At 41.1% G+C, this 26,666-nt stretch overlaps 1 protein-coding gene across 3 annotated transcripts in view; it reads right to left on the reverse strand.

Moving 5' to 3' along the window:
• RTN1 (reticulon 1) overlaps positions 1–26,034 on the reverse strand; it is a 216,728-nt gene extending 190,694 nt beyond the window's left edge. Inside the window, exon 1 of one of the 3 annotated variants that reach the window (XM_072761673.1) lies at positions 26,010–26,034. In XM_072761673.1, coding sequence (XP_072617774.1) covers positions 26,010–26,019 — 10 coding nt within the window. In that variant the 5' untranslated portion in view covers positions 26,020–26,034. Of the gene's footprint in view, positions 1–25,003; positions 25,437–25,679; positions 25,822–26,009 lie in introns of those variants that run through there. The other 2 variants (XM_072761674.1, XM_072761672.1) reach the window with 2 other exon arrangements.
• Between the last annotated feature and the right edge of the window lie 632 nt (positions 26,035–26,666).

Consider the following 26,666-nt stretch of genomic DNA (forward strand, 5'->3'; position numbering starts at 1 on the left):
TGGGGGCAGATGGTAGCTACACTTGTGGTAAGGCACAGCATAACATATAAACTTGTCAAATCACCATGTGGTAAATTAAACTAATGTAACATTGTATGTCAACTATAATTCCATTAAAAATTAATTAATTTAAAAATAAAAATAAAATTGAAGGAAAAAAGAAGGGATTTTTTAGATGGAATAAAACATCTAAAGAGACTTATTCCAGTCTTGGAATAAGACTCAAAGATATGTTGTCCATAAGAGGCATACTTTATGAAGATTTAGATAGACAAAGTTGAGTAGTAGACAAAGATATACATGCAAACAATAAGCATTAAGAAAAGCAAAATCAGGTACACTAAAAAATAAGGAATATTAGCACAGTTTTATAATTATTTGAGGGACAATTTATCAGACAGACATCACATTCATAAACGTGTATGAAACTAATAACAGTGCTTTGATTATATGAAGCAAAGAATTAAAAAAACTAAAGAAATAAACAGAAAAACCCACTATCATAATTGGAGACTTAAAAATACCTCTTTCAGAAATGGTTAAAATAATTAGACAAAAAATTTTAAGGATATACAGCAGCCTTCCTGAACTAGAGTTGAAAAAAAATGTAGGCACCTAAAAAATGATTTGAATAACTATTTTTTTCAAGTTTTCCAAAGACGGTATATAACTAGCACCATTCCAGATCCATACAGTGGATGTATCGGGCATTATGAACCCCAGTTACAAAGAGTTGATACAGAATATATGAAAAAAATTCTTTATTAACTTGACCTAATTGGCAATTACAGACAGGACATTTATATTCAAAAATGGATTGGGATGGTAGTTACACAGTTTAATACATTTTTGGAAACTCATCAGTCTATACACTTAAAATGAGGGCGCTTTATTATATGTAAATTACATCATGATACATTTCAGTGGGGAAAAAAACCCACAAGGAGATTACACTACAAGTCCACCAGAATGTCTGAAATTAAAGAGTTTAACAATAACAAGGAATGGTGAGGATATGGAATAACGTCAACTTTCATATACTGTTGACAGGAGAATAAAATGATGCCACTACTTTGGTAAACTGTTCTGGAGTTTCTAGTAAAACTAATAGAAGCCTATCCTATGCCTTTCCATTATACTTCTAGGTACATAATTAAGAGAAACATTTCTATAGGTCCACAAGATAATATGTTCAAGACTGTGCATAGCAGCTTTATTCATCAGGGCCAAAAAATAAGGGCAGAACCCAAATGTTCACCAGTAAGTAAATGGGTAAGCAAATTGTGGTATATTCATATTATAGAATATGTCACAACAATACAAAAAAATAACAAACTCTCAGGATACATAATAACATGAGTGAATCTCAAAAGTATCTTATTAGGGAAAAAAAAGCTAAACACATGAAAAAATATGCTCAACGTCACTCAGTATCAGGGAAATGCAAATCCAAAATACCATGAGGTATCACCTCATACCTGTCAGAATGGCTAAAATAAAAAGCACCAAAAAACAAAAAGTGGTGGTGAGGATGTGGAGAAAAAGGAACCTTCTTGCATTGTTGGTGCAGACACCATGGTAAACAGCATGGAGGTTCCTCGAAACTTAAGAATAGAACTACCCTATGGCCCAGCAATTGCACTACTGAGTATTTACCCAAAGACACTAATTCATGGGTATAAATGCACCCTTAGGTTTATAGCAGCATTAATTATGATAGCCAAGGTGTGGAAGCAGCCCAAGCGTCCATTGATTAATAAATGAATAAAGAAGACGTGGTACACACACACACACACACACACACACACACACACACTGGAATATTACTCAGCCATAAAAAAGAACAAAAGCTTGCCATTTGCAATGACCTGGATGGAGCTAGAAAGTGTAATACCAAACAAAATAAGTCAGAGAAAGACAAATACCATATGATCTCACTCATATGTGGAATTTAAGAAACAAAACAAATGAGCAAAGGGGAAAAAAGAGAAAGAAAGAGACAAACTGAGAAATGCACTCTTAACTATATAAAATAAACTGATAGTTGCCAGAGGGGAGGAGAGCAGGGGGGTGGATGAAATAGGTGATGAGGATTAAGGCGTGCATGTGTTGTGATGAGTACTGGGTGATGTATGGAATTCCTGAATCACTATATTGTATATCTGAAACTAATATAACACTATGTTAACTGGAATTAAAGAAGGAAAAAAAGCCAGATACAAAAGCATTCCCTTCATATGTTCAAAAACACATAGAACTATTATGTGGTGATAGAAGCCAGAATAATGGTTGCCTTTGGGAATGGAGGACTGACTGGAAGAAGTGGTATAAATGAGCCTTCCTAGATGATGGAAATGTTCTTTCTTGATCTGGGTGATGGTTACATGAATGTGCATCCACCTACTGGTACAAGTAAGATTTGTTTACCTTTCTTTCTTTTTTTCCCTTTTTTTAAAAGATTGTATTTATTCATCTGAAATAGAGAAAGCTCGTGTGCAGGAGCATGAGCAGCAGGGAGAGGCAGAGGGAAAGGGGGAAGCAGACTCCCTACTGAGCAGGTAGCCAGATGTGGGGCTCCATCAGGGGACCCAGAGATCATGACCCAAGCTGAAGGCAGATGCTTAACCATCTGAACCACCCAGGTACCCCAATTGTTTACTTTTCTATATGTAAATTACATCTCAGTATTTTTAAAAGATTAAATGGTATAGTTAAGTTAAATCACAAAATCAGCCTGACATGTGGACAATGTTTAACAGATTATATCTATTACTTTTACTCTAACTTAAATACCTACTACTAACATCTGGTAAGCAAGTATAACTGTATGCATTTGGAAAGATAAGCTAAAACAAATTGAAAAGGGAGTGATTTAAGAAAGGAAATTGTGAGTGCAATTTCACAAAAGTGAGACACTGGAAAAATGCAAAACTTGTAGAATCTGTGCCCTATAAATGGTTAGATAAACTTTATAAAATGTTCATAAGTTACTTAGCCATTGGAGTTCTCAAAGTCTTCCGCTTAGAAAGCAACAATCATAGCATAGTGCTTTTTTACAAATATTTTAAAGGCACTAGAAAAAAGATTTATTTTAAGAAAATAAATGGGTTAAGATTTAGGTCAAAATCCCACAATGATTTGTGTTTGTCCTTAATTTGCTCCATGAAAAAAGCTGCTTTGAGAATCTCAGCATCCTCTTGGGATGTCCTTACTCCCAGCGTCTCTGCAGGAATACAGGCTGGCTTAGCAATGGAGGATTGAGTCCTGTCTGGGCAAAAGAACAAGGAAAACTTGTGGATGTTCTCACGGGCATAAGCACACAGGTCTTATAAACATAAGCTCAGGATGGAAGAGGGATAAACAACAGTTTATAATAGTAGCCTTGTTACTTACTCACATGAAAAGAAAAAGAAGAGTTTGTGTTTATTATTTTTAAAAGTGTTTTAAGATGGAGAAATACAAAAGAAAAAAAATAGGCAAGGTGCAGTGAAGAAGTACAGGATACCTTCTCAATAAGGAAGAACTAAATGGAGTACCTGAAAATTTTAGGGCTTAGATTTTTTTGCTTCTGGATGTCTCCCCATAATCTCCTCCAGTTCTCTATCAGAGAAAACTAGCTATTCATCCATTCACTTATATATTCTTTCCTTCAATAAATATGCTTTGAACACTCTTTTATGCCAAGCATTGTTATGGGCTATGGAAATATAACACTGATATTCAGACTTCAGGGAACGTAAACAAGAAAAATGAACCAGGTGTTCAAAAATGAGTTGCTATCACTGGTTTCTGAATACAGAGTTGCTGGTATAATCCTTACTTGCTTTACCACGTCAATCAGAAAGTATTGTGAATAAGTGACAGTCAAAGCCTCTATCCTTAGAGAAAGAACAACCCTGTTTTGGTCTGTAAGTGCAGAATGGGAAAGAAACTATGGAAGAATAGCGTGGGATGAAGGAACCTCTTGAATTTTCAACTAGAGTGATCCATTTCTTCCACTAAGCCCTAGGAGAAGGGGAAGAGGGTTCCAGCTAATGAAAAGGAGGAAAATCCCTACCAGGGGCCACAGTCTACCTCATGGCCAGATTCTGCTGTAATACAGAGGAACCCAGGCAAGCCTTCTAGTATGTGATGCTTTGATTCACAATCTTTCTGAGTAGTGTACAGCATATTCAGGGATGTCAGTCACCACATTAAGGCCTTATTAATTTTCACCCTTCATATTTCCATTATCAAAACTGTAGAAACACAAACACATCAGGTCCAAAGTAGAACTCCATCAACTTTACTAACCATGACCATATTTTACATTCCAATTCTAGCTGATTTCAAATACACTGCAGCAATATCTTTAAAAAATGTTCTATAGCCATGGTCCAGTTCTGCTCCCTGATCAGCTCAGACTGACAATGCAAGGCACTGGGAATAACAACTCACCTGAGAAATAACAGTATTAACATTGATTAAATGCGATTGTAAGCCAGCCTCTGTTCTAAATGCTTTCATGCAGGATAACAAATTTAAGCCTCATGACAACACTGTAAGCAAGGTTCTAGTGATTTACAGATGAAGAAACAGACTCTCAAAGTCCAATCAACTTGCCCAACATTGCACAATTAGGAAATGGTAGCCCCCAATTCAAACCAAAAGCAACTCCAGATACCATACTCTCAGACTACTTCCTGTCAGGAGACTGCTGGTTAGCTCCTGATCTGAACTGGGTAGCCTCTGAAGAACTTGTTCAAGGATCACTAATGTGGTAATGCTACTCTTCTACAAGCCCACTGCACTGTGCTGCTTTAAAAACCTTTCAAAAGTTATTCCAACAATGAGTCAGTTACATGTGAGCCAACACAGAAAACCAATTAGAGGTTATAGGAAAACTGTATCGTTTTCTCTTGCTGAAAAAGTAATGAGTCCTTCTAGAGTACTCAGATTTATAGACAGAAAATGGAACAGTAGTTGCCAGGGACTGGGGTTGGGGAGAATGGGGAGCTGTTATTTAATGGATAGAGTGAGTTCTCGAGGTGGATGGCAGTGATGGTTACACAATAATGTGAATGTGCTTAATATCACTAAACTGTATATTTTAAAATGGTTAAGATGGTAAATATTATATTCATTTTACCACAATTTAAAATAATATTTAAAAAAGACAACCACAGGGGAAAGTTAAATAAGTAACGAATTCTCCTGTTGCTTTAATAAATTACCAAATGAGTTTATAACCAAGGATCTTTCTGACATCTTATTATAATTTGTCAAGCTTTATTTTGTTCTCTAAGACTTAACAATTTCGGTTAATACTTACGGGTGCTAAATAAATTCTAAGGATGCAGTTGTGCAATCAACCTATATTCAGTCAGAACTGGTTAGTGTTTCTCCATATCATAAATAGCTAATAAAGTAAGACCTATAACCAAAGTAAAATTTAATCACCTTATACATGAACTTGGTATTGTACATTCCCTGCATCAATTAAAAATTGAAAATTAAAAGGGCTTATAGTTTGCATTTTTTTTGTATAGTGTTTGTAAAAGCACTAGCTTTGTGATTCCTAATGGTTCCTCCACATTTGTGTAATCAACACTGTGGACGACCATTACCTTAAAGATAAGTGAAATATGATTTTAATATTAATACATTACATTTGCAACAGAGTGCTATTATCTTTGAGAGTGTTTTACATTGATTCTCTCTTTCCATAACCCCATTTCACTTAATGGCATCACTCTGCATCCACGTGTTCAAGCCAGGAACAGAAATCCTTTTTAGGTGTTTCTCATCTACAAGTTCTATCCACTGTACTTTATAAAATCTCTCCAGCCCAACCGGTCTTGCTATTCACTGCCACAGTTCTGGCCTTACCATGTCCAATGGGACTGCCCTGGAGGCCCCCCAGCTCACCTCCCACCCCTCACCACCCTCCCCACCCTCCCCACTTCCACCTCCCACATTTGCCAGACTGCTGTCTTAATGTCAATCTGAGAGAGCTCCTATCTCAATGAGAAAAACCTCAAAGAATTATCCATTATCAACAGAAAATCCAACATAAAGTTCATAGTATGGCATCCAACAGCTCTAAGTGTTTCACAGCCCAGTCCCCCTCCAACTTTCCCTCATCCTTCCCCTTTTCCCAGCAGGGTCTTGGCACACATAGAACCACTGGTCTATCCCCCTTGCACCAGCTTTACAAGACTACTTATTCGCACTCACTGACCTCTCCTAGAAAGTCCTCCCCCACAATTTTCCAGCATGTGACAGTCTTCTAGACCCAGAGAAAGAAGCTACTTAGGGCAGGTACCATGGACAATTCTATAGAGCACATGATAGAGAAGAAAAAAAACCCACACCATCCCGTAAACTCCAGCATCAAGCATAATGGCACTATCATAGATGAGGTACAACAGCAGTTGGAATGATTAACATAGAGCTGATGAAGCCTCCTTATATAAAAATCTGAACTCAGAACAACTGCAAAAAGCCTGAGAACTCTCTGTAATAGCAATCTTGATGTCTGTAAGCCTCAGACAGGGGTGGACCACTAAGGGCCGGGATTTAGGCTGCGATATAAGAGAAGGTCTGTGACACTACAACACAAGGATCATGGAAGAAAGAATCAGGACCAGAACTGACATCTCTTGTACCCCTTCCTAGTTACAGGTTAACTGGTACTTTCCTGAGGGAGGAGAAATAGAGTGATCCAAGGGATAAATCCTGCCCCAGCTTTGCTTCTCTCCCTTCTCATTTTTCACATGTGGCAGACACCATTTATCAAGCCCCGCATTCCTTTCCACAGCATTCCTCTCACCTCAACACCCATACCTATGCACGTGCACACATGCACGCACGCACACACACACACACACACACACACACACATTCATCTGCCACCTTGTTCTTGACATCCTCAGTCCTCACCCCAGAGTATCTACCCAGACACCTTTCTGCAGAGTGTTCCTCAGACATTTCCAACTAAGTAAGCATCACAGAAAAAAGAAGAGTAAGTATGTATCCCCAGGGCCTGTGCATAACCTAGATGCATGATGAAGGAAGTTTAAAGTCTCACATTTGAAAACTCCATGTGAATTTCCTCCCTAATGGATCTGTTTATTTTGTAATGAAGACCAATGTTTTAAAAGACTTACTACTAGGGAAAATTGACTTTGTCTAGTCTGGTTTTGAGTGCCCTTGGTCCTTAGCCAGGTGTCTGCACTCCTGTTTGGGATACACAGATTGTCCAATTCTGAAAACCATATGTACTCTCATAGAAGTGGCCATTTTGAGGAGACTGATTTTGCTTATGAACCAGAAATAACTAGAGGCTTAAAAACAAACAAATAAAGAGCTCTGTACCCCTTTATCACCATTCTAGAAACCTAGGGTCTGAGAGATTCTTAAAAAAAAAGGATTCATTTTTGAAAAACCAAGAAGAGGGAAATATGGTTTAAGCAGGGCTCTTCTTCCAGAATGGTCTTCCCCATGCTTTATCTTGCTAATTTCTCATCCTTTAAAACTCAGTTTCAGGACCACTTGCAGTAAAAAGCTTTTTCCGATCTTCCCTTCTGTTCAGATGCTTGACATAGCATTATGTACATACTTTTATCATAGTTCTCCACAATAAAATATAATTATGGCTTTATTTATCTCCTTCATTAGACAATAAGTTTCTTGAGAAAAGATTTTCTTAAAAACATTCTGTCAACAGCATTTAGCATAATACCTGGCATTGTAAGTATATAATAATGAATAATTAGTGCCCATCTTTCACCATTGTCCCTCATGAGCACTACTTTATATTTTTGTCTACAGCAGCATTTTAAAGAACATAATGATTAATTGCTATTTCTGTTTTACTTATCAAAGCCATTTTATCTGACCATGCCATAAAAATAACAAGTGGAAAATGTTTTTCAGTATTAAAATTACCTGTTAACTTAGGTTGCTAGTGTTTTGGTTTGCTCATATGGACTCATGCAAGTTTTAGCTAAAAATATAAAGCCTCAATAATAAAAATGCATGTGTCAATTTAAAGTCATTCACAGGACTTAGTGCACAACAAGTCCCAGTTTTTATTGTAAAATCATGGAATCCTGAGACAAAAGGAATATAAAGAATATTTGAAGTAATCTAGTTCAACTTCCCTCTTGAAAATAAGCTTCCTTTTAAACATCCCTGAAAGGAAATCATGCAGTCTCTGCTCAAACCTTCCAGGGATGATGAACACCCCACTTCATGCTACATTTACTTCTGCACAGATCTAACTCCTGAACCCACAGACTGTTCCTGCCACAGGGAGAGACAGTAGCATACACAGGCAGGGCCAACAAGAGATGTGGAAAGCTGACATAGATTGCCCAACCTGACAGTCAGGAAGTGAGCCTAGGGCCTGAATATTATTTACAAATCCCATATGAAGACTTAACCAGGCCATCTTTGCCGGGGTACTTGAAATAATTTTTTTGCCAGGCCCAAATCTGTTTTCAAGCCCCATTTCTAGGATCCTCTTTCATCTCAAGTAAATGTCCAGATTTCAAAGGGTGAGAATTGAATGGAAAAGACTTGTCTTGCTACCCACAAACTAATGAAAGATATTAATTCAACATTATTCCTATTAATAGAAAATGAGGATCTAATCTGTAATGATCTGTACCTCAATGCCACTTCCCCTTTTTGAAGGCTGAGCTGCCAGGTGAGCTGCCAGGTGCTAAGGAGGAGCTGTTAATGACAATTGTGTCAAACTAATCTCCATGCAAACTACTGCATTTTATTTTTATTATGTAAATTCTCAGGATAATTGAACACCTTATCAAGGGCATCCACTCAATTAATTTAAAAAACCTTAACAGAATTCATTTATCATCATTTTTAATCATAACTGCCAAGAATTCTTTCTCAAGTTAGCACTCTAGAGTTTTTAAAGAAATTCAAAGTGATAGGACATATGAAATTTTTTTACTGATTGTTCTTATAAATCATAAAACAGAAGAATTTACATTGTAATTTATTTAATAGGGGTCACATGAGTAATACATAAAAGATCCAAATCCTACTTCTAAATTCTTTCAACAGTCATTGATTCTGTGAACACTAAAAGCTTATGAAAATGTGCTATGGCCCCAATATGGTATGAAGACCTTTTTATGTAAGCAAAGAACAAAATAAATCATCAAAGGTTGAAATTCTGACACTACTATGTTTGATTCTCTGCTAGGGATTATAGACTATTGGAGACATAACATCTGCCTCAAGGAGCTTTCATCTAGAAAAGGAGAAAAAAATATTCATGTACTTGATACAGTATGAATAAGTACATATACATAAATCACATTGATGAAAGCGTGGGGAGGACCCCAAATCCTCAGGTGGCTATTTCAGCAGACCCCCCACCCAAAGAATGTGGTTTAAAAAAACATTCCTGAAAATGCACATGTATCATACCAGCTACGACTTGAACCCCAACATCTGGGTTCAATAGGCCTAGTGGGATCTCACTGGAAGACTCCTGTTCTATGTCTAATTTCTGGACCTAGCTAGAAGCAAGTAAAGGGACTTATGAAAATTAGTGGTCACCACCATTAATCAAATGACAGTGCAGTTTTCCGCTACTTACTCAATAGGCCACTGGATACTAAAGCTAACTTAAGAAGGTATATGAAATGTGTATCAGATGCTGCCTGAGTAGCCCAATGTGCTAATGCTAAATAAATGTTAACTTTCTTCACTTTGTTCTGTTTCCTCTCTTTTCCTTAACTACCCCCATTTCTCAGTCAAGGTATAAAGTACATTTTTATACTTAAGCATGGTAAAGGACAACCAGTTAACCCTCCAGTAGTGCTATCCAAACCACCACATTTGTAAATCTCAGAGCTAGTTGTGCAGATTAGAAAAGTTTACAAATAATCCCTTATTTCCGAGAGAAAACTGAGCTATTTTTTTCTCCATTTAGATAAAGCTAACGTGACTCCTTTGGAATATCCCTAGTGGAAGAAGGAACATTTCAGCCCATAGGCCTGACTCAGCCCACTACTTTGATTTCATTCAGCCTTCAGGTAAGATAGGTCTGGGCAGCCCTGCACTGAACACCCCAAGCTTCTACTCCTGAGCCTCAGGGGCCTGCTGAGGTCAACTCACTTGGAAAGAAAAACCTCTCAAAGTTTAAGGATCTAAACAATTAAAAAAAAGCAAATTGTGATTTTGGAGGAAACTAAGGCCAACAACTCCATTTCTAGAATTTGGGAAAGCTGTTACCTATCTCTCTTTTGCTCATTTTTAAAATAAACCCATATATATTCCCCTACTTTCCCTCCCTGTTAATCTATTTGTGCCCATTCCAAGGGTCAAGCATTCTTCCTCCATCACCACCCTCCTCCCCATGCCTATCACCTCAGTTAGAGATGGGGCTTTGGCCTTTCTCAGAGTTGACATTTGTAAAATGAGGATCACTAGATAAATGACATCAGTGCTTTATCCATTCTAAAGCACTTAAGCACTTTAGGGAGGTTACTGATGATTATGCAAATAAAAAATGTAATAGTTAATTAAAAACAATAATAAGAATGGCAAACATTTCTAAGGTCCTCACTAAGAGTCAAGTGTTACAAACATTTCATTTAACACTCAAACCACAATACCAGGTTGGCACTAAGAATTGTGCAAAGCAGATATGATGATAAGATTTTTTTATCTTGCAAACATTTATTGTTTTACTATTTTTTAATGATCTATTTATTATTTGAGAAAGAGAAAGTGCAAGTGCATAGGGGAACAGAGAGGGAGGAGGGAGGAAGGGAGAGGGAAAGAGAGAATCTCAAGCAGATTCCCTACTGAGAGCAAAGCCCTGCTCAATCCCACAACCCTGAAATCATGATCTGAGCCTAAATCAAGAGTCAGATGCTTAACTGACTGAACCACCCAAGTGCCCCTGTTTTTATAATTTTAAAACAAGACTGGAATTAAATCCTTCCATATGACTAAGAAAATCAACTAAATTAAGTTCCATTTATCTCATCCACAGTCACCCACTGACTTCTTCTCCCCCCTGTAGGACAGGGCCCTTCATAGAAGAAAAGAAGTTCTATGCTCTTGTTTTCAACTGAAGTGCCAAGTTTCTCTTTTATGAACCGAAAATTATACTGCATGAGATTCATGATACAATGGAGCATTTCAGTATCAAATCAATATCTAAGAGACTTTTTCACACAATTGATCACAGGGAAACCCGATCATTACATGTTAAGTGATACAGTTAAAGGTTCACCTGGATGTCTCCTGGATGACAGAATGAATGGCGAACTTTTTTGTTGGCAAACTGATGGAGACTTCATTTGGGAACCAATGTTCCTGGAAGTTATTATAATGCTTAGATATGTAGTGAGCACAAAGTGGAGTATTATACCTGAAAGGGGGGGGGGGCACACAAATGGCCTGACAACCCACTGCAAACTCTTCCCTTCTAATACATGTCTACCTTCAAGACAGGATATCTCTGGGGCTCATTTCTCTAGAATGTACATTAACTCTCTCTAAAACAAGATTTTTGCAATTGTTCCACATTATTTATAGAAGTGAAACCGATTCCTCTGAGACTTCTGATAGGCAAACATCCAAATTATAAAATGCCTGGCCTTTAAAAGATTATGCAATTTCTAGGAACTGGTACTAGGTGTTTGTTCCTTTTCACAGTTCTGGTGAAATAAAATAGACTTCTCTAACACCATGGATTTTATTTAAAAAATAAACTCAAAATTTAATACTGGTAATGCAAACATGCTGGGTTGCAATTTACCCTTGTATTATCTATAATAAAAGGTTTGCTAAATTAATTGTAGGAGCCACTCCAAAATTTCCTGTATTATAGTGCTTTGGGGCCACAGGCTGGTTGGCAGCAGAGCCAGGTGACTTATTTTGAAGCTGGCTTTGTGCAGGGCACACCGTTTTTACTTTTATGATATATTCAGACACAAATAAAAGGAGTATAGCACACTGTACTTTACATAAAATTGAAAAAGTATCACTTGTCCACATCAGAGATTATTTGTTTATTTACTTCTTGTTGCATTGGATGGCTGGTGGGGATACTAGAGGGAGAAGTAAGATCTTCTCTTACCCCTTTCTCAAGCATCTCCTAATAATAGTAAAGGAATGTTGCCTTAAGTAAGAACAGGTTCCAAAAACTTCAGCAATGACTAAAGTGTACACAGAAGTGTACAACATCCACAAAAGCAGCAAATGAGCAAATGATACCTCATTTATCTGGACACTGAAGATTTACCTAGAGCCACCATTTAGCCCTGCCCACAGAGGTTGAGACTAGCTACTGGCTATCAGGAGAGCTGGAATCCAGAATGACATCTATAAGTCCACACTCTCTCCCACTTCACCATAGCCGGCGTAGAAAGAGCATGGCTTGGTAATCTTTTGAGAGATACAAATTCAGCTATAGCATAGTCTAGAAAATAATGAAACAGCATTTATGGAATGCAGACTTTTTCCTTAATACAAACTGTTCTTCCTCATAGTCTGGCTATACTGTTATTCTATGGCATTTATTTTTATATTCTGGTTATTTTTATATTCTGGTATTTTTATATTCCATCATCACCTACTCATACCTAGTACGTATTTGTATATACACACACATCTAGAAAGTGCTTAACTAAATATTTGTTGAATAAATAAATTCACTAAGATTTTAAAACTAGTGCCCTTTTATAAACAGTGATCTATCTATATGAGATTTTCTGGAATTCTTGATTTCTAAGAGTTGGAAAGTTACTCAATTCCTCTATCCACAAAAGGCCTCTGAAAAACTCCAGAATTGGTATGCAAAATGGTGTTTATAAGTGCATTTTCCTGGGAAGGGATTACAAAGCTCTCATCAGACTCTCCCATGGGAGTCTATGAACCTGAAAAGATAAAAAATTACTAATCCAGTGTATCCTCTCTATCTATATAGATGACCAGCCTACCTATGCTTACATACCTCCAATGACAAGAAACTCAAGCAGTCCTGGCTACTTTCATATTTCACAGCTTCGCTTCTGATTGACCACTGCTCCATCTTCCAGAGTCAAACAGAACACATTCAGTCCCTATGCCACTTGATAGTTCTTCATGTATTTTTAGATAGCCTTCATAACCCATCCTTATCTTCTCTTGTGCAGGCTGCAAATCCTCATTTCTTTCAACCAGAGTTAAGGCTTCTGCTTAACTGCACCATCTCCATTCTGACACTCTTAATGCACTTGGGACCTCACCCAGCCACACAGGTGGTCAGCACCTCCCCAACAGCACATCCCACCTGCACCCCAGCCAAAAGCACATAGTTCTGCTAAACAGAGACTAACCATCACCTTGATGGCAGCTCATTCACCCCACTGACTTACAGTTAACTTCTAGCCAACTAAGACTCCCCATTTTTTTCTTTATATGTGTCCCAGTTTCCCCCATGACCCTCCCACTCTGTTTTTTAATAGTTAGTTTGAGGATCCTACTGCAACATTTTACAACTGTCCCAAAATTCCACTTTTAAATGTAACTGTTTCTTTCAGCTGAGGTTCCTACAGAGGACTCTCAATCCAAATTTTAGCTACTGTCCCCCTCACCCAGCCTCTCTCACTCTAGTTCAGATAGGCTTTCACACAGGGTGATGCCTCATGAGCCCACAACTTGTACTACACAGATCATAAAATAGATGTTGCATAAGAAAAGCCTAAAATAGGCAAGGGTGGGTTAATTAAGAGCACAGACTCAGAGTCCAATCTCAGTGCTGCCTTTTACTGCTTGACTTTAGGCAGTCACGTAACCCCTCCCCATCTCTCCTTACTCATCTGTAAAATGGGATGGATTACTACACCTTCATTGGGAGGTCATAACAGTGAAATGTAAAGAGCTCAGAATACACTGTATGTGCTACAGACGTGCTTGTTAAATAAATACTTTAGCTAATACGTGTACATATTTAGTTACCTAAGTACTAGACAGTCAGAAACCAGTAAGTATTGCAAATGTAGAAAAAAGCTCAAGGACTTAAAATAGTACTGCTAGGTTCTTCTCCCTACAGCCCACATCTCGGCCAACACGGCTTAGACTTTATGCACTAAGCAAACCCGAGGCATACACCTCTAAGTCTGTTCTCACTGTGGTTTGTCCACATCAATGCTTGAGGGACATCGGAGAAAGGGAACAAGGCCCAGAACCCACATCTGTGCTGCACAGTGGAGGGTTTCATTACTCCTTCACTTGTACTTGCAGTCTGTTTTCTCTCTGCCGTTCAGATTGCTGGTTTCTGTTGTTTACCTGCAAGTTCACAGATTCTTCCCTCTATCCTTTCCATGTTACCATTGAGTTCATCCGTTGAATTTTTGTGGGTTTTTCTATCCAATTCTTTCAGTTATTGTATTTGTCAGTCTTAAAATTTCCCTTTGGTTCTTCGCTCTTCCATTTATTTTTTCATCACTGAAACTTTCTATTTCCTTACTGGGACTTTTTCCATTTTATTACTCATTTCAAGTGAGTTCATAACAGCTTATGGAAGCCTTCTTCTGATGGCTGCGTTAAAATCCTTGTCATATAATCGCAACATCTGTGTCATCTTTGTCTTGATTATCCCTTGTCATTTAAATTCAGATCTTCTTGGGTTTTGGTATGACCAGTAATTTTCAATTAAAGTCTGGACATCTGGGGTGTTTTCTTATGAGGCTACAGATTTTATTTAAGTGCCATAGTAATGAGGAAGAAGAATGCTGCCTTATTACTACTGGGGCAGGGGTTGGGGGCAAGGCTAGGGATGGAGTTCAGGTTCTCCACTCAGTCTCATTACCAGAGAGCAGTGTTAAAACGCCTGTCTCTCCTCTCAGCATCCCCTGACACACACTAGCTGGCTGGCCTATTAAGTCCAAAGCCTTCCTCTGCTGGGCAGAAGTCCAGGCTTCCCACATGGTCTCCACTGGGATTGTTGGGGTGCCTCTTACAGCTTCACAGGATGGAAGTCTAGGCTCCCCACATGGATTTTGCTGGTGGGACAGGGATGAGTGCAAGCAGTTTATTTTGTGGTGTTTGGTTGGAGCTGAGAAGTTTTGTCAAAAAGTTATGTCTTGCTAAGCTGTTCCCTTCCTGGTCTTCTGGCTGGAGAGAACGGGCTTTCTTGCAGGTGATTTTTGTCTGTGCCCATCGGCATTTCTCAGTTGCTGGCTTCTCATGTACCCAGTCTGAGCTATATGAGGGGAAAAAGAAAACTCAGAGAATTCACCGCTGTGTTCTTCCTCAGGTCCCATGGTCCCTAGTAAGTCTGCCTTCTTCTCTCCACTTTTCAGAGTCTTCTCATGTTTATTTTATATGCAGTGTTCAGGAGGTTAGGCTATACTTAGCAGGGGGAATAAAGAAAAGTGCATTTGCTCCATCTTTCCAGAGGCATTAGTCTATTTATAAATGACTTTAACCTACAGGGCCATAAGAGTAGCCTGCAGATACCCACAAGACCACAGGACCAGTTGATTTAATCTTGCCCTCTGAGCAAGAGGTGGGGGGTAGGTAATGGCAAGAGCTGGTTTTCACTGTTATACCCTCTTTGGTGAGAAAAACAGCCTCTTCCAGGCCAACTCTCATGCAAACCTAGGATAGCTTCCTACCTTTATTGCCCTTCCATCTGCTGTCTGCACTCACTCCAGCTGTCCTCCCTGGGCACCCTTCAGCCCTGCTCTGGTCACAGATCACTCAAAAGGACATGAAGAATGGAGCAGGTCACCATCCCAACTGCACTTCTTGTAGCCAAAATGTCTTCCGATGCACTCCACCAGAACAGACTTCTCCCCACCCCCATTCTTCTGTGCTCTCCTGACACTCCCTGCTGAGATTTGGCTGAGGTCCAGGTAAGCACAGCAAGCATTTTCTATTAAAAAGCCTAAGGCTAAGGTAGCATGTCTGTTTCTCTGTCTTTGTTCTCCTAGACCTCTCCTCTGCATTCTGACAGGGCCGACCAGGCTTCCTATTAATAGCACCTTACAGATAATTAGTTATTTGCAATTTGCATTTGCCTCCCCATGTTACTTCACTTGATCTTCATGACAGCTCAGTGAGATAGCCAGGACAACAGTTTCATACCCATCTTATAAATGAAGAAACTGAGACGTAAAGTAGATTTGCCCACATTGGCATGATATTAGGTGCCAAAGCCAAGATGAAATAAATCTCTCAGGGCCACCTGGATGGCTCAGCCAGTTAGGTGTCTGACTGGATTTTGGCTCAGGTCATGATCTCGGGGTCCGGGGATTGAGCCCCATTTTGGGTTCCCCATTCAGTGGGGAGTCTGTTCCTTTCCCTCTGCCTCTCCTCCTGCTTGTGTTTTTTCTCTCTCTGAAATAATTAAAGCTTTAAAAAAAATCTGCTTTCTCAGTCAGAGCTCATTCTACACCATGCCATCTTGGCTTCCATGAAACTTTAATGACGAGAGTAATTACCATTTGATTGCCAGACCCTCTACAAGAGCTAGTACCATATACACTACTATAGAATCTGAGGCTCGGGGAGGTTCAAAAACTTGCCTAATGCCACTCAGCTAGTAAGAGGCAAGGAGCTCTTGCTCTGGTCTTGGCCCTTTATTCTTCCCATACAACATACTCTATTTAAAAAATCAAATTTATTTTATGACTTCTCTTGCAACCTTCTAAATCTATATCAATAATCCAGTTTTCATCTTTAAAATCCACTTCTTTATTTTCAGTGCCAAGTGGAGATTTCTACTCAAGGGTCTGACTCTCATCCTATCAAGCCCCATGTGACTAAAAATGAATCCAGTATCCTCACATCTCTAACTAGTTCCCCCTCCCTACACCTCTAGAACATCAATATCCCCCCAACCATTGGACACAGAACTCTAGAGCTGTCTTTTATCCTTTTCCTCACACCCCACATCCTGTCAGTCACAAAGTCCTATTGAATATTTCAGGGAAGCCCCTCACCATTCTTCCCATGGCTATTTATTCAAGGCCCTGACACTGATAGTGGGTCAGCCTTCCCCACTAAGTTCATCTTCTGCGCTACTGTCCTTAACACAGCTTTATAATATTACTTCCCCCACCCAGAAACCTTCAAAGGTCCCAAAAGCCACATACAAAGAATCTAGTCCTGGGAGTAGTTTTCAAGCCCCCTAGAATCTATTTCCCCTCATCCAGATGGACAGGTTAAACCAGCCTACTCATTGGTCATCCCCAAGTTGTCACCCATGTTTCTCACCTCACCCAATCTTTCAGCTCACTTCCGCTCATTCCTATTCTTGTCTATCCTTTAGATATAAGTCACACTCCACCTCTTTCAAAAGACCAGGTACTCTGGGATCCATAAAATCATGAAATTGGCATAGTATTTAGAGCTCGTACCATCCATCGAAGCAGCAAGCTGGACTCTGACTTGACCTTTATTTTGTGTGAAATGGTCTTATCTCCCATCTAGACAGTAAGCTCAGAAGAATGGGAAAAAGGGAAGATAGCTCATGTTCCTCTATTCCCCACAGTTCCTAGCAAAATGCCAAGCATAAGGAGGAAATTCAATAAATTGGTGCTTCCTGAAGTTTTAATATGCATCTAGCAGGCTGGTTTCCTAGTTTGAAGTCTGTGGATTACCTCATGTGATCTTGAAGCAGACAGTCTCCAGACCACATTTTGAGAAGCCCTGATTTTTCAGGATCAGTTGCAAAATTCATGCCAAAGATAGATGTGACATTGGTTTTCGTTCTTATGCTCATCAACTAGATCAGCAATAACTTGAACACACATGATTTTTTGTTATCCAAGAGTTGTTTTTTTGAAAATGCATAAAGATTTGCCTTGCCTAAAACAAAATTCTAGGTATTTTGGAAGATGATATATTCAACAAATTCCCCACATTCAAGAAGCAAGAATTTGGTCTATAACTGGTTTTATAAGAATCTCATGCAGTATATGAATTAGAAAATCCATTTAGGGATCAGAGATGAAAATAAGAATACGGAACTGTTCCAGTTAAAAATGTAATTCATTAGGAAGCCCAGCAGACATGGTTTTACAATGAATAATCTCATATAAATTTACAGATAGTGAGGCAGAGGACTAAGGAGAGATTCAGATGATGCCTTTAGCACTACAGAATTATGTAATGAATTCCTCAAACATTTTAGAATATGTTGAATATTTATGGAATTAGATATGTTACCAAAATATGAAAAAGATAGTTCAGGAAAATAAATAAATAAAAAATGCTTGCAAATATGATGCTTCTCATTTAGGTTAATAATCCCCAAGTGGGGGAACCCTGGGTGGCGCAGTGGTTTAGCACCTGCCTTTGGCCCAGGGCGCGATCCTGGGGACCCGGGATCGAATCCCACGTCGGGCTCCCGGTGCATGGAGCCTGCTTCTCCCTCTGCCTGTGTCTCTGCCTCTCTCTCTCTCTCTCTCTCTCTGTGACTATCATAAATAAATAAAAATTAAAAAAAAGATTAATAATCCCCAAGTGGAATAACATTGTATAGTTCTTTTTTAAAAATTGTGTAGTTCTTAAATATGTTACATAATGGAGTTTTTCTTGACAATGGAGAACTAGAGAATTTCAAGGAGGCCACAATTTTGTGGAGAGTGCATTTTAGGTAGTCAGTTTGAAGTTAACTATGGTTTTTGTGATGGACTCTGTTTCTGATACCATTAGTACACTTTTCACTTTTGAGAAATATGTCCATGTTAACAACCACAGCATAAAGTTAGGCACATTGTTTTCTCTTAGGAAGGTATGAAGATCTTAGTATAACTAATACCTTCCTTTCAAAGTTTCCGCCAATAAACAACTACCTCACTTTCGCTTGAATGTCAGTAATTGACAGGCAACCTACCTCTTTTCCAGGTAGTTTTAGTTAGTAGACCTTTCTCTTTCACTAAGTAGGAATCTGCTTCTCTAATTTATCCACCATCCCAGTTCTGCCCTGTGAAATCATCCGAGTCATGTGTCTGCTTCAAAAGAGAGCTTCTGGTATTCAGATTCAGCATTCAGATCTCGTTTAATTCTTCCTTTCTTGTGGCTAAAAATTATTGACTTCTTCAGCCATTTCTCAAGTGGCATTTTTTCTAGAAGCCTCATCAGTCTGGTCACCCTTTTCTCAACCTTTTTTAGTTCATTAGTGTCTCTCACAGCATGGTATCCATTGTTTAGTACAAGACTCCAAATCTACCTAGAACAAAATCTAGAGGAATTATTACCTCATATAATGTGTACCCAAGACTTTGTATTAATACTATCTAAAATTACATAAGAGATTTTAGTAATTTCACCATACCACTAGCTCATATTTAATTACAACCCTCAAAGTTCCCATCCGCCACAATGAACTATTTTAAGTTGCAGCTCCTACGTTCTGTACATATTAAGTAGAGTCTGCAGAACCTCAGGTCAGGACTTCACATGTATAATTTTACAGGACACTGTCTTCCATCTCCCTTGAAAAACTCCTAGCTTTGAAGCCCAGGCCACTGTGTCCTTTCCTTTTTTTTTTTTTTTTTTTTTTAAGATTTTACCCATTTATTCATGAGAGACACACAGAGAAAGAGAGGCAGAGACACAGGCAGAGGGAGAAGCAGGCTCCACACAGGGAACCCAACATGGGACTCGATCCCGGGTCTGCAGGATCACAGGGTTGAAGGCAGCGCTAAACCACTGAGCTACCGGGATTGCTCCACTGTGTCCTTTCCTAAAGATGTCAGCACCAAGTTCACTGTCTCTCTCCAATCCCTGCCATGGTTCTTTGTGATTTCAGTCATCATACTCCTGCCCTTGCCATTTTTCTGGACTCCACTCCTCCAAAGACCTTGTCTTCCATTCCAGCTCTGTTTCCTGCTTCCCTCAATAACTATACTCCCTTCTTAATCTCTGTCTCAAACACCCACTCTGGAAGCACTACCTCTTATCCTTTCAGTTCCCTTACTTGGGAATCCCCGTCCCATCTGTTCTTCCACCCTACCAGCACATACAAACCATTTATATCATCTTCTCACTGTGGATCATCCCCTTTTTATCTCCTTTCCTCCTCCCCAGATTCCACAACCCATCTAACCCATCAGTACCCTCCCTGCCATACACACAGTTCACCTCCAAGGCCCCTCTCTTCCTGTCATACTCACTGAAAAAAAAAAAAAAAAAACAGTCCAACCATCCACCTACTCCAAACCGATGCCCAGGCTGCTGAACGTGACTGAAAAAAAAAAAAGAAAAAAGAGAGAGAGAGAGAGAGAGAGAGAGAGAGATAACATATATGTAACTGGTCTCATGTCAAGCTCATGACCACTGAGCCTTAGAACTGCTCAGAATTCCCAGTTTCCACTAGTCCTTTCAGCCTGCCATTCTAGCAACAATTTTATACTTTCTTCCCTCCTCTCAAACTTCCAACTCCACTCCCTTCTTAGCTCTGCTCTTGACCTGGCTTCCTAGTTCACTGAAAATAGAAACAGCTGGAAGAGAACCACTACTTGAGCTCGGCCCCACCCCATGCCTGGGCCCCACTCCCCTGTCTTCCCTCCAGTTATAGCCACAAACTGTCCTTAAGTCCATCTAGCATCATCCCTCTGCTGTGCCCTGGATCCATTCCCCTCACCGATTCAGTGGCAGGAAATGCACTCTCTCTCTTTCCTACACTGTCCATCTTTCCACCCCTACTGAATCATTTGTATTGCTTTACAAATGTGCTTTAAAATCCCCCAGTAAAAAAATAAAACCTTCCCTTCCCTTGCTCCCAACCCCACAGATTGATAGATATGCAGATATATAGATTTTTGTTTTCCCACAGCTGTGTGGCCTGAGAAAGTTGTGCTTGTGTGTATTTATCCTGTGTTGACCTCAGAAACTTGTGCTCATGCCCTTGTGCTCATGAGGTTAGATTATTATAATGCCCTCCTAGTCAAGCTTCCAGTGATGTCTTATGAATAAGGAAAATGAAAAATGACACCAAAGGAACCACTTCATTTAACCGAATACTAAAGTGAAACAGAAAGATGTACATACATATTCAAGGAAACTATGACCTGTATTTAGCACAGACACTTACAAAAAGAAGGCATCCAATGAATGTTTACTGAGTTGAATTGAATGGCAATAGTTTCTCACTTTACAGATAATACAAACTTTCTGGAACCCTCACTATTCAGGATACAGTATAATGAGCAAGAAAATCCACAACTGGTCTCCAAACCTGCAGAATCAGAAGTAGATGAACACCCTAGAAAAGAGACGGGAGGCAAGAAGGCCTTATCAATGTATTTTTAGGGTAGGTGTTTCTGAATTTTAACTTAAGCAGATTTGAATTCCCTATATGAAAGGATATATACCATACTTTCTGCCAAAAGTGTTATTGATTATAACCAGAGACTATGTCCAGAGAAATAAATTACTTTGGAAACTCTATTCTTCTCATACATTCTGCAAAATATTGTAAAAGTAGTGTTCCTACTCATTCCAACACAACTGTAGCTTTCTCAAAAGATGAAAGAAAACAGAAAATTGAAATTTACACCTTCTGAAGGGGATTGCTGGGAATGGCTCCAAAAAAAAAAAAAATATACACACATCATTCAAACGCATCCACAAGTTAAGAGATTCAATCCAGCCTCCATATGAATTTTAGATTCCACCGAATTTCAGTGATTCAGTAATGTATATGGTATAATTTATTATACTAAGCAGAATAAACACAGGATATACAAATATTCTGAAGTTATTTAAATCATGATAGATAATTTATAGTTTTTTCAAAAGAGTATCACATTCAACTTTTGAAAAATAAAAATTTATGAGCATTGTGGCCCAAATAAATATTTCTTTCTCTCTCCAATCATCCAGAAATTTAAGTCAAATTATCTATAAGTTAGTATTAAAGAAGCAAATCATACCAATTTCTCTGGGCCATTCTCCCTTCTGCTCTTCATTTTGCCTTGCACACATAAAACAGTCAATGAGTTAATTTCCAAAGTGACCATGAGTTAACTTCTCACCACTGCATTTTGTTCAAATGTTCTATTTTAAATTCTTCCTTTAAACAATGGGCCATTCTTCTATCCTTGTGTTATTGTATGCTCCCTTTGAATAGTTTCCAGGAATAAAATAACTGATCATGAAAAAACAAAACAGTTGCTCTTACCATCCTTTGTATGAAGTTATTAGATGATGGCACTGATTCATGCTTTAACAACTCTAACATGTTGTGGCCTACACATGGTGTATTAAATGTTCCCTTGGCAATAGACATCATTTTGCATGCCCATTGTCAATTTTAAACATGAAAAATTGCAGCTTTAAAAGAAAGTGTTACTTTTTATTAAGAACTTTTCCAATCCACAAAATGGACAGAAGTAGTGAGAATACCTGAAAATACAGTGCAGTTTTAATGATGTTTAAGCATATATTCATTGCAGGACCATTACTAAGAAATATTTTTGGAAATGTTCCTTTAGGAGCTCTAATTACCATCAATGTATAAAAATAAAAACAGAATTTCTGTCCAGATGGCACGATTAGTGCTGTTTTTCAGAAAGAAAAGCTTTTAAAATATCAATATCTGTCTTACGCTTTATAATTCTATCTGAAAAAGAAACAAAATCTGTTTACAGTGCGTCATGCTCAAAATCCAAGCTACTTCTTAGTTTGAGTCTCAAAGAGCACCATTCTTTAAAAAAAAAAAAAGTAAATCAGTGTATTTAATAGGCTCCCTCTGGATTTTGTCTCTGATAAAGTTAAAGATGCACCTCCTGACTTTGCTTATAGCAATAAAACTGCCACAATAACTGACAAGGAAGCTACAAAATCTGAGTCAGCCTCTGTTCATATTTTTCGAAACCCAGCTATTTATTTATATATCATTTCCAGCATCTAGGTCTCTAATAGAAACCTCTCCAGTATAAGAAATATAAAACATGTAGATTTAAAATAGTAAATAATCAACAACTATATGAGACATTCCTTCAAGCAGCAATAATAAAACAAAAAATGTCCTCTATGAATATGCAAAATATATGCTCCTTTCCCTCCCTTCATCCCCTTCCCATCCAAACTTAGCATGATCATGTTCCATTTTACTAGTGTATTTGTTGTTTAAGACAGGAAACCTCCAACACATTCAACAAAGTAAAATATTTCTATAATTTCCCATATTAATAACAATAACAATGTCAAAAATTCCAAATGGCTACTTTGTGACAAGAGAGGTTTTAAATAGTTTATATATAACAACTCATTTTAGTGCATAGTATGCTACTGAACACAGGGCACCAGCTTCCTTTCTCAGGTTCTCCTAACCTTTGTGACACCACTGGGAGTATTCGTAAAGAAATAATTGACTTTGATGATGGTGGATAAAGGTTCTGAACTGTGAGCTACAAAAAACAGTAATGGTAAACCACCAAAAAATCGTACCTCCCTTTGTTTATTATCTTCTTCCATCTTTCTTTGCAATTATACTGAGTTTTGTTTTCATTTAGATGAAGTTGAGAGGCCGGGCAACAATTCTTAGTCTTAAATCCTTCCCACCCCCATCCCCTCATATAATAATTAATATATGACAAATGGGCTTTTCTTCCTTGGAGTTTTCTTTTCTCTCTCTCTCTCTCTCTCTTTCTGGTTATGGTCCCAATTTTTTCTCATCCCACCAGAATGTTGAAATGTTTTACTTAATGCATTCCCCAAACCTGCTTTCCTCAGCTCAAATATTTTGTACTAGACCAGAGTTAAGACTACCTAACGCACTCCACATGACCCCTTAAGAGAGGAGGTGGCTTAAGAAAGGGGTTCCCCTAAATCAGCTACCAAGAACAGCAGGCAGTCCCACCCCCTTTCTCTCTCCCGGAAGCCCCCACTACCCCAGATCCTCGAGGACTACAGCTACACAACTCCCATCCCACTACAGCAAAGCTTTTGCAGAAAACAACACAACAGGGCCCCCTCAAACCCTCTGTCTGGAAACACTGGGCCCCCCGGGCCGGCAGCCCCTCCCCAAAGCTCCCCTCCCGCATCCTTCGGCCTGGATGCTCCGAGGCCCTCCCTGGTCCCAGCTGGGCACCCGCGCGCTCCGGGCTTGGCTTGAAGAGGGGGAATCAGGCTAAGAGTGACCGAAATGAAGGCAATTTCCAAATGCCCGGGGTTGGGGGGGGGGGGGGGGTTCGGGCTGCCGGTAAACTGTGCCTCGTTCGCTCACCACCACCACTCAAGCCCCCTCACGCCGCAGCAAGTTTCAATGCTCCCTGCAAGATGGGGACATCTGGGCAGCTCCGGGCGGGGGCAGCCACAACTCCCCATCCTCTCGCAAAGCTGCCGCTCCGGAACGAGACACGCACACCTTGCGATTTCTGCTCTCGGCGGCAGAGACGGGAGGTGGGGAACGGGAGGGGGCGCTGGGAGGGAGCAGGGTGTGGCGACGTGTGGAGCCAAGGGGCAAGGGAGACTTGCAGCCACATCCGTGCCCCGGCCCCAGCGGGATCCAGCCGCGGCCCGCCCGCCCGGCGCTTTGTTGTCTGCGTCCCCTGGAGCCCGCGCGCACGCCGAGCGCAAACACGCCCCAAAAAATCACCGCAACTGGCCGAGCGGGCCCTACAGCCCCCAACCCCTCGGCGGAGGGAAGAAACTTGTCGGCGGGCGCGCCTGCAGCCGGGATGCTGCGGCTTGCCTCCGAGGACAATCTGCAAAGCCGAGGTAACAACGATAATAAAATAAGATGAATCAGTAGTATCGTGTCTTCTTCCGAGCCTCTGGAGGTTAAAATAAATAAATAAATAAATAAATAAATAAATAAATAAATAAATAAAATTTAAAGATCCTGTTTTCTACCAGTCCGCCAATATTTACAGTCGCCCGTGGCGAAGCGGGCCGAGAGGCTGGTGCTCAAGGTAGAGAGCGCGGGCGAGGTGCGGAGCCGAGGTGCGGGGAAGGGGGCCGGCTGGGTGTGGGGGGGGGGGGACCCGGGTCCCCGACGCCATTTGCGGGGCAGCTGCGCCCGCCTTACCTGTGGATGCAGTTTCCATGGCAACGGGCGGCGGCCGGGCGGGGCCCGAGTCCAGTTCCCGCGGCGCCGCTTCCCCGGCCCCGGCGCCCAACCCCCGGCCGGGCTCCCCCGCCTGCGGCGCCGGCTTGGCCCCCGTCGCCGTCAGCGCTTCGTCCTCCCCCTCCCCCCGGTCCCCGAGCCCCTGGGACCCGGAGCCTGCCAACGGCAGCAGCTCGTCTCGGGGATCCGGCGGCGCGGCCATGGCTGGCGGTGCCCCCCGCTCCACCGGCGCGGCCGAGGCGGTCTGGCGGGGCCAAGGTGCGGTGGCTGCGCGGCCCCCGCCGGGACCCGCGGCTCGGGGATGCTGCGCTGTCAGCGCCGCCGCCGCCGCCGCCGCCGCCGCCGCTGCAACTCCGGCCGAGCTGCCGGCTGCCGCTCTCGCAGCCTCAGCTCCTCCTCCTCCCCCTCCTCTTCCTCCCGGCCCCGCCGCGGCCGCCGCTGGCGCTCCTCCTCCTCCTCCGGCCGCCGCCGCTTCGCTGCTCCCAAGCCTGTCACACGCAGGTGAAAATGGCCTGACCCCCCCCCCCCCGGCCTCCCGCGGCCCGCGGCGGCCCCGGCCTGCGGGCGGGAGGCCCCTACCGACGAGGGCATCTGCCGAGAGCACGCGAACCTTCCTCCCGTTAGGCTGAGAACCTACGGAGAAGGTCTGCAGGGAGAAGCAGCTCCGAGCCGAGCCGCCCTCCCAACTCCCGAAGTTGAGCCCGGGACCGGTGTCTTGGGAGCCGGGCCACGGAGGGAGGCTTAGAGACCTCAAGGCCACGGCTCTCAGGGTGCCCAGTATCCGCTGTGGAGGGGCCGTGGGTCCGCGCGGGGAAGGGTGAAGAAGGGTGTTGGCAGGAGCCAGGGAACCGCAACCCCGAGGTTAACTGCCGCGTCCTTAAAAACAGTTGTTTCCAGAACAGGGCTGAAAATAGTGGAGTACGGGAGAGAACCACCCGGACAGCCTCGGAGACGAGCTTTCACCTACCAGACCTCATCCGGACCAGCACCGAAAGCAAATACGATGTCACTAGGCAGGACAAAAAGCCAAAGCCATATACATGATAAGCTGTCTGTGCAGTCTATTTTATTTGAAATGTGGACATTTCAGGCACCATGCTGCTGCTACTGCTCCTGCTGCTCCTGCTTCTTCTTCTTTTTTTTTTCCCCTTACGGCTGTCTCTGACAAAGTGCAAGATACTTGAAAGATAAACCCGACTCAGAGAAGTTGGCTTAAACACGTATGATTCCCATATCTTGACCCATCTTTTCTTTTTTTTAATTTATGATAGTGAGAGAGAGAGAGAGGCAGAGACATAGGCAGAGGGAGAAGCAGGCTCCATGCACCGGGAGCCCGTCGTGGGATTCGATCCCGGGTCTCCAGGATCGCGCCCTGGGCCAAAGGCAGGCGCCAAACCGCTGCGCCACCCAGGGATCCCCTTGACCCATCTTTTCAAACAAGACTTGTGCGTTATTTGTTCTTTAATCGTCTATAAACTGACGTGGTTGGAAAAATAAATAAATTTCGGGCCCATACATAGTAGAAGAATGGGCGTATCCATCACTCTTTCTCTAGAAAAGGTGGGGCATGGAGTTGAACGACTTGGGCTTTGTGAGACTGCTAAGCCACCGGAGGCCTAGCCAG

The sequence above is a fragment of the Vulpes vulpes genome, chromosome 6 (genome assembly GCF_048418805.1).
Source record: "Vulpes vulpes isolate BD-2025 chromosome 6, VulVul3, whole genome shotgun sequence".
Lineage (NCBI taxonomy): Eukaryota > Metazoa > Chordata > Mammalia > Carnivora > Canidae > Vulpes > Vulpes vulpes.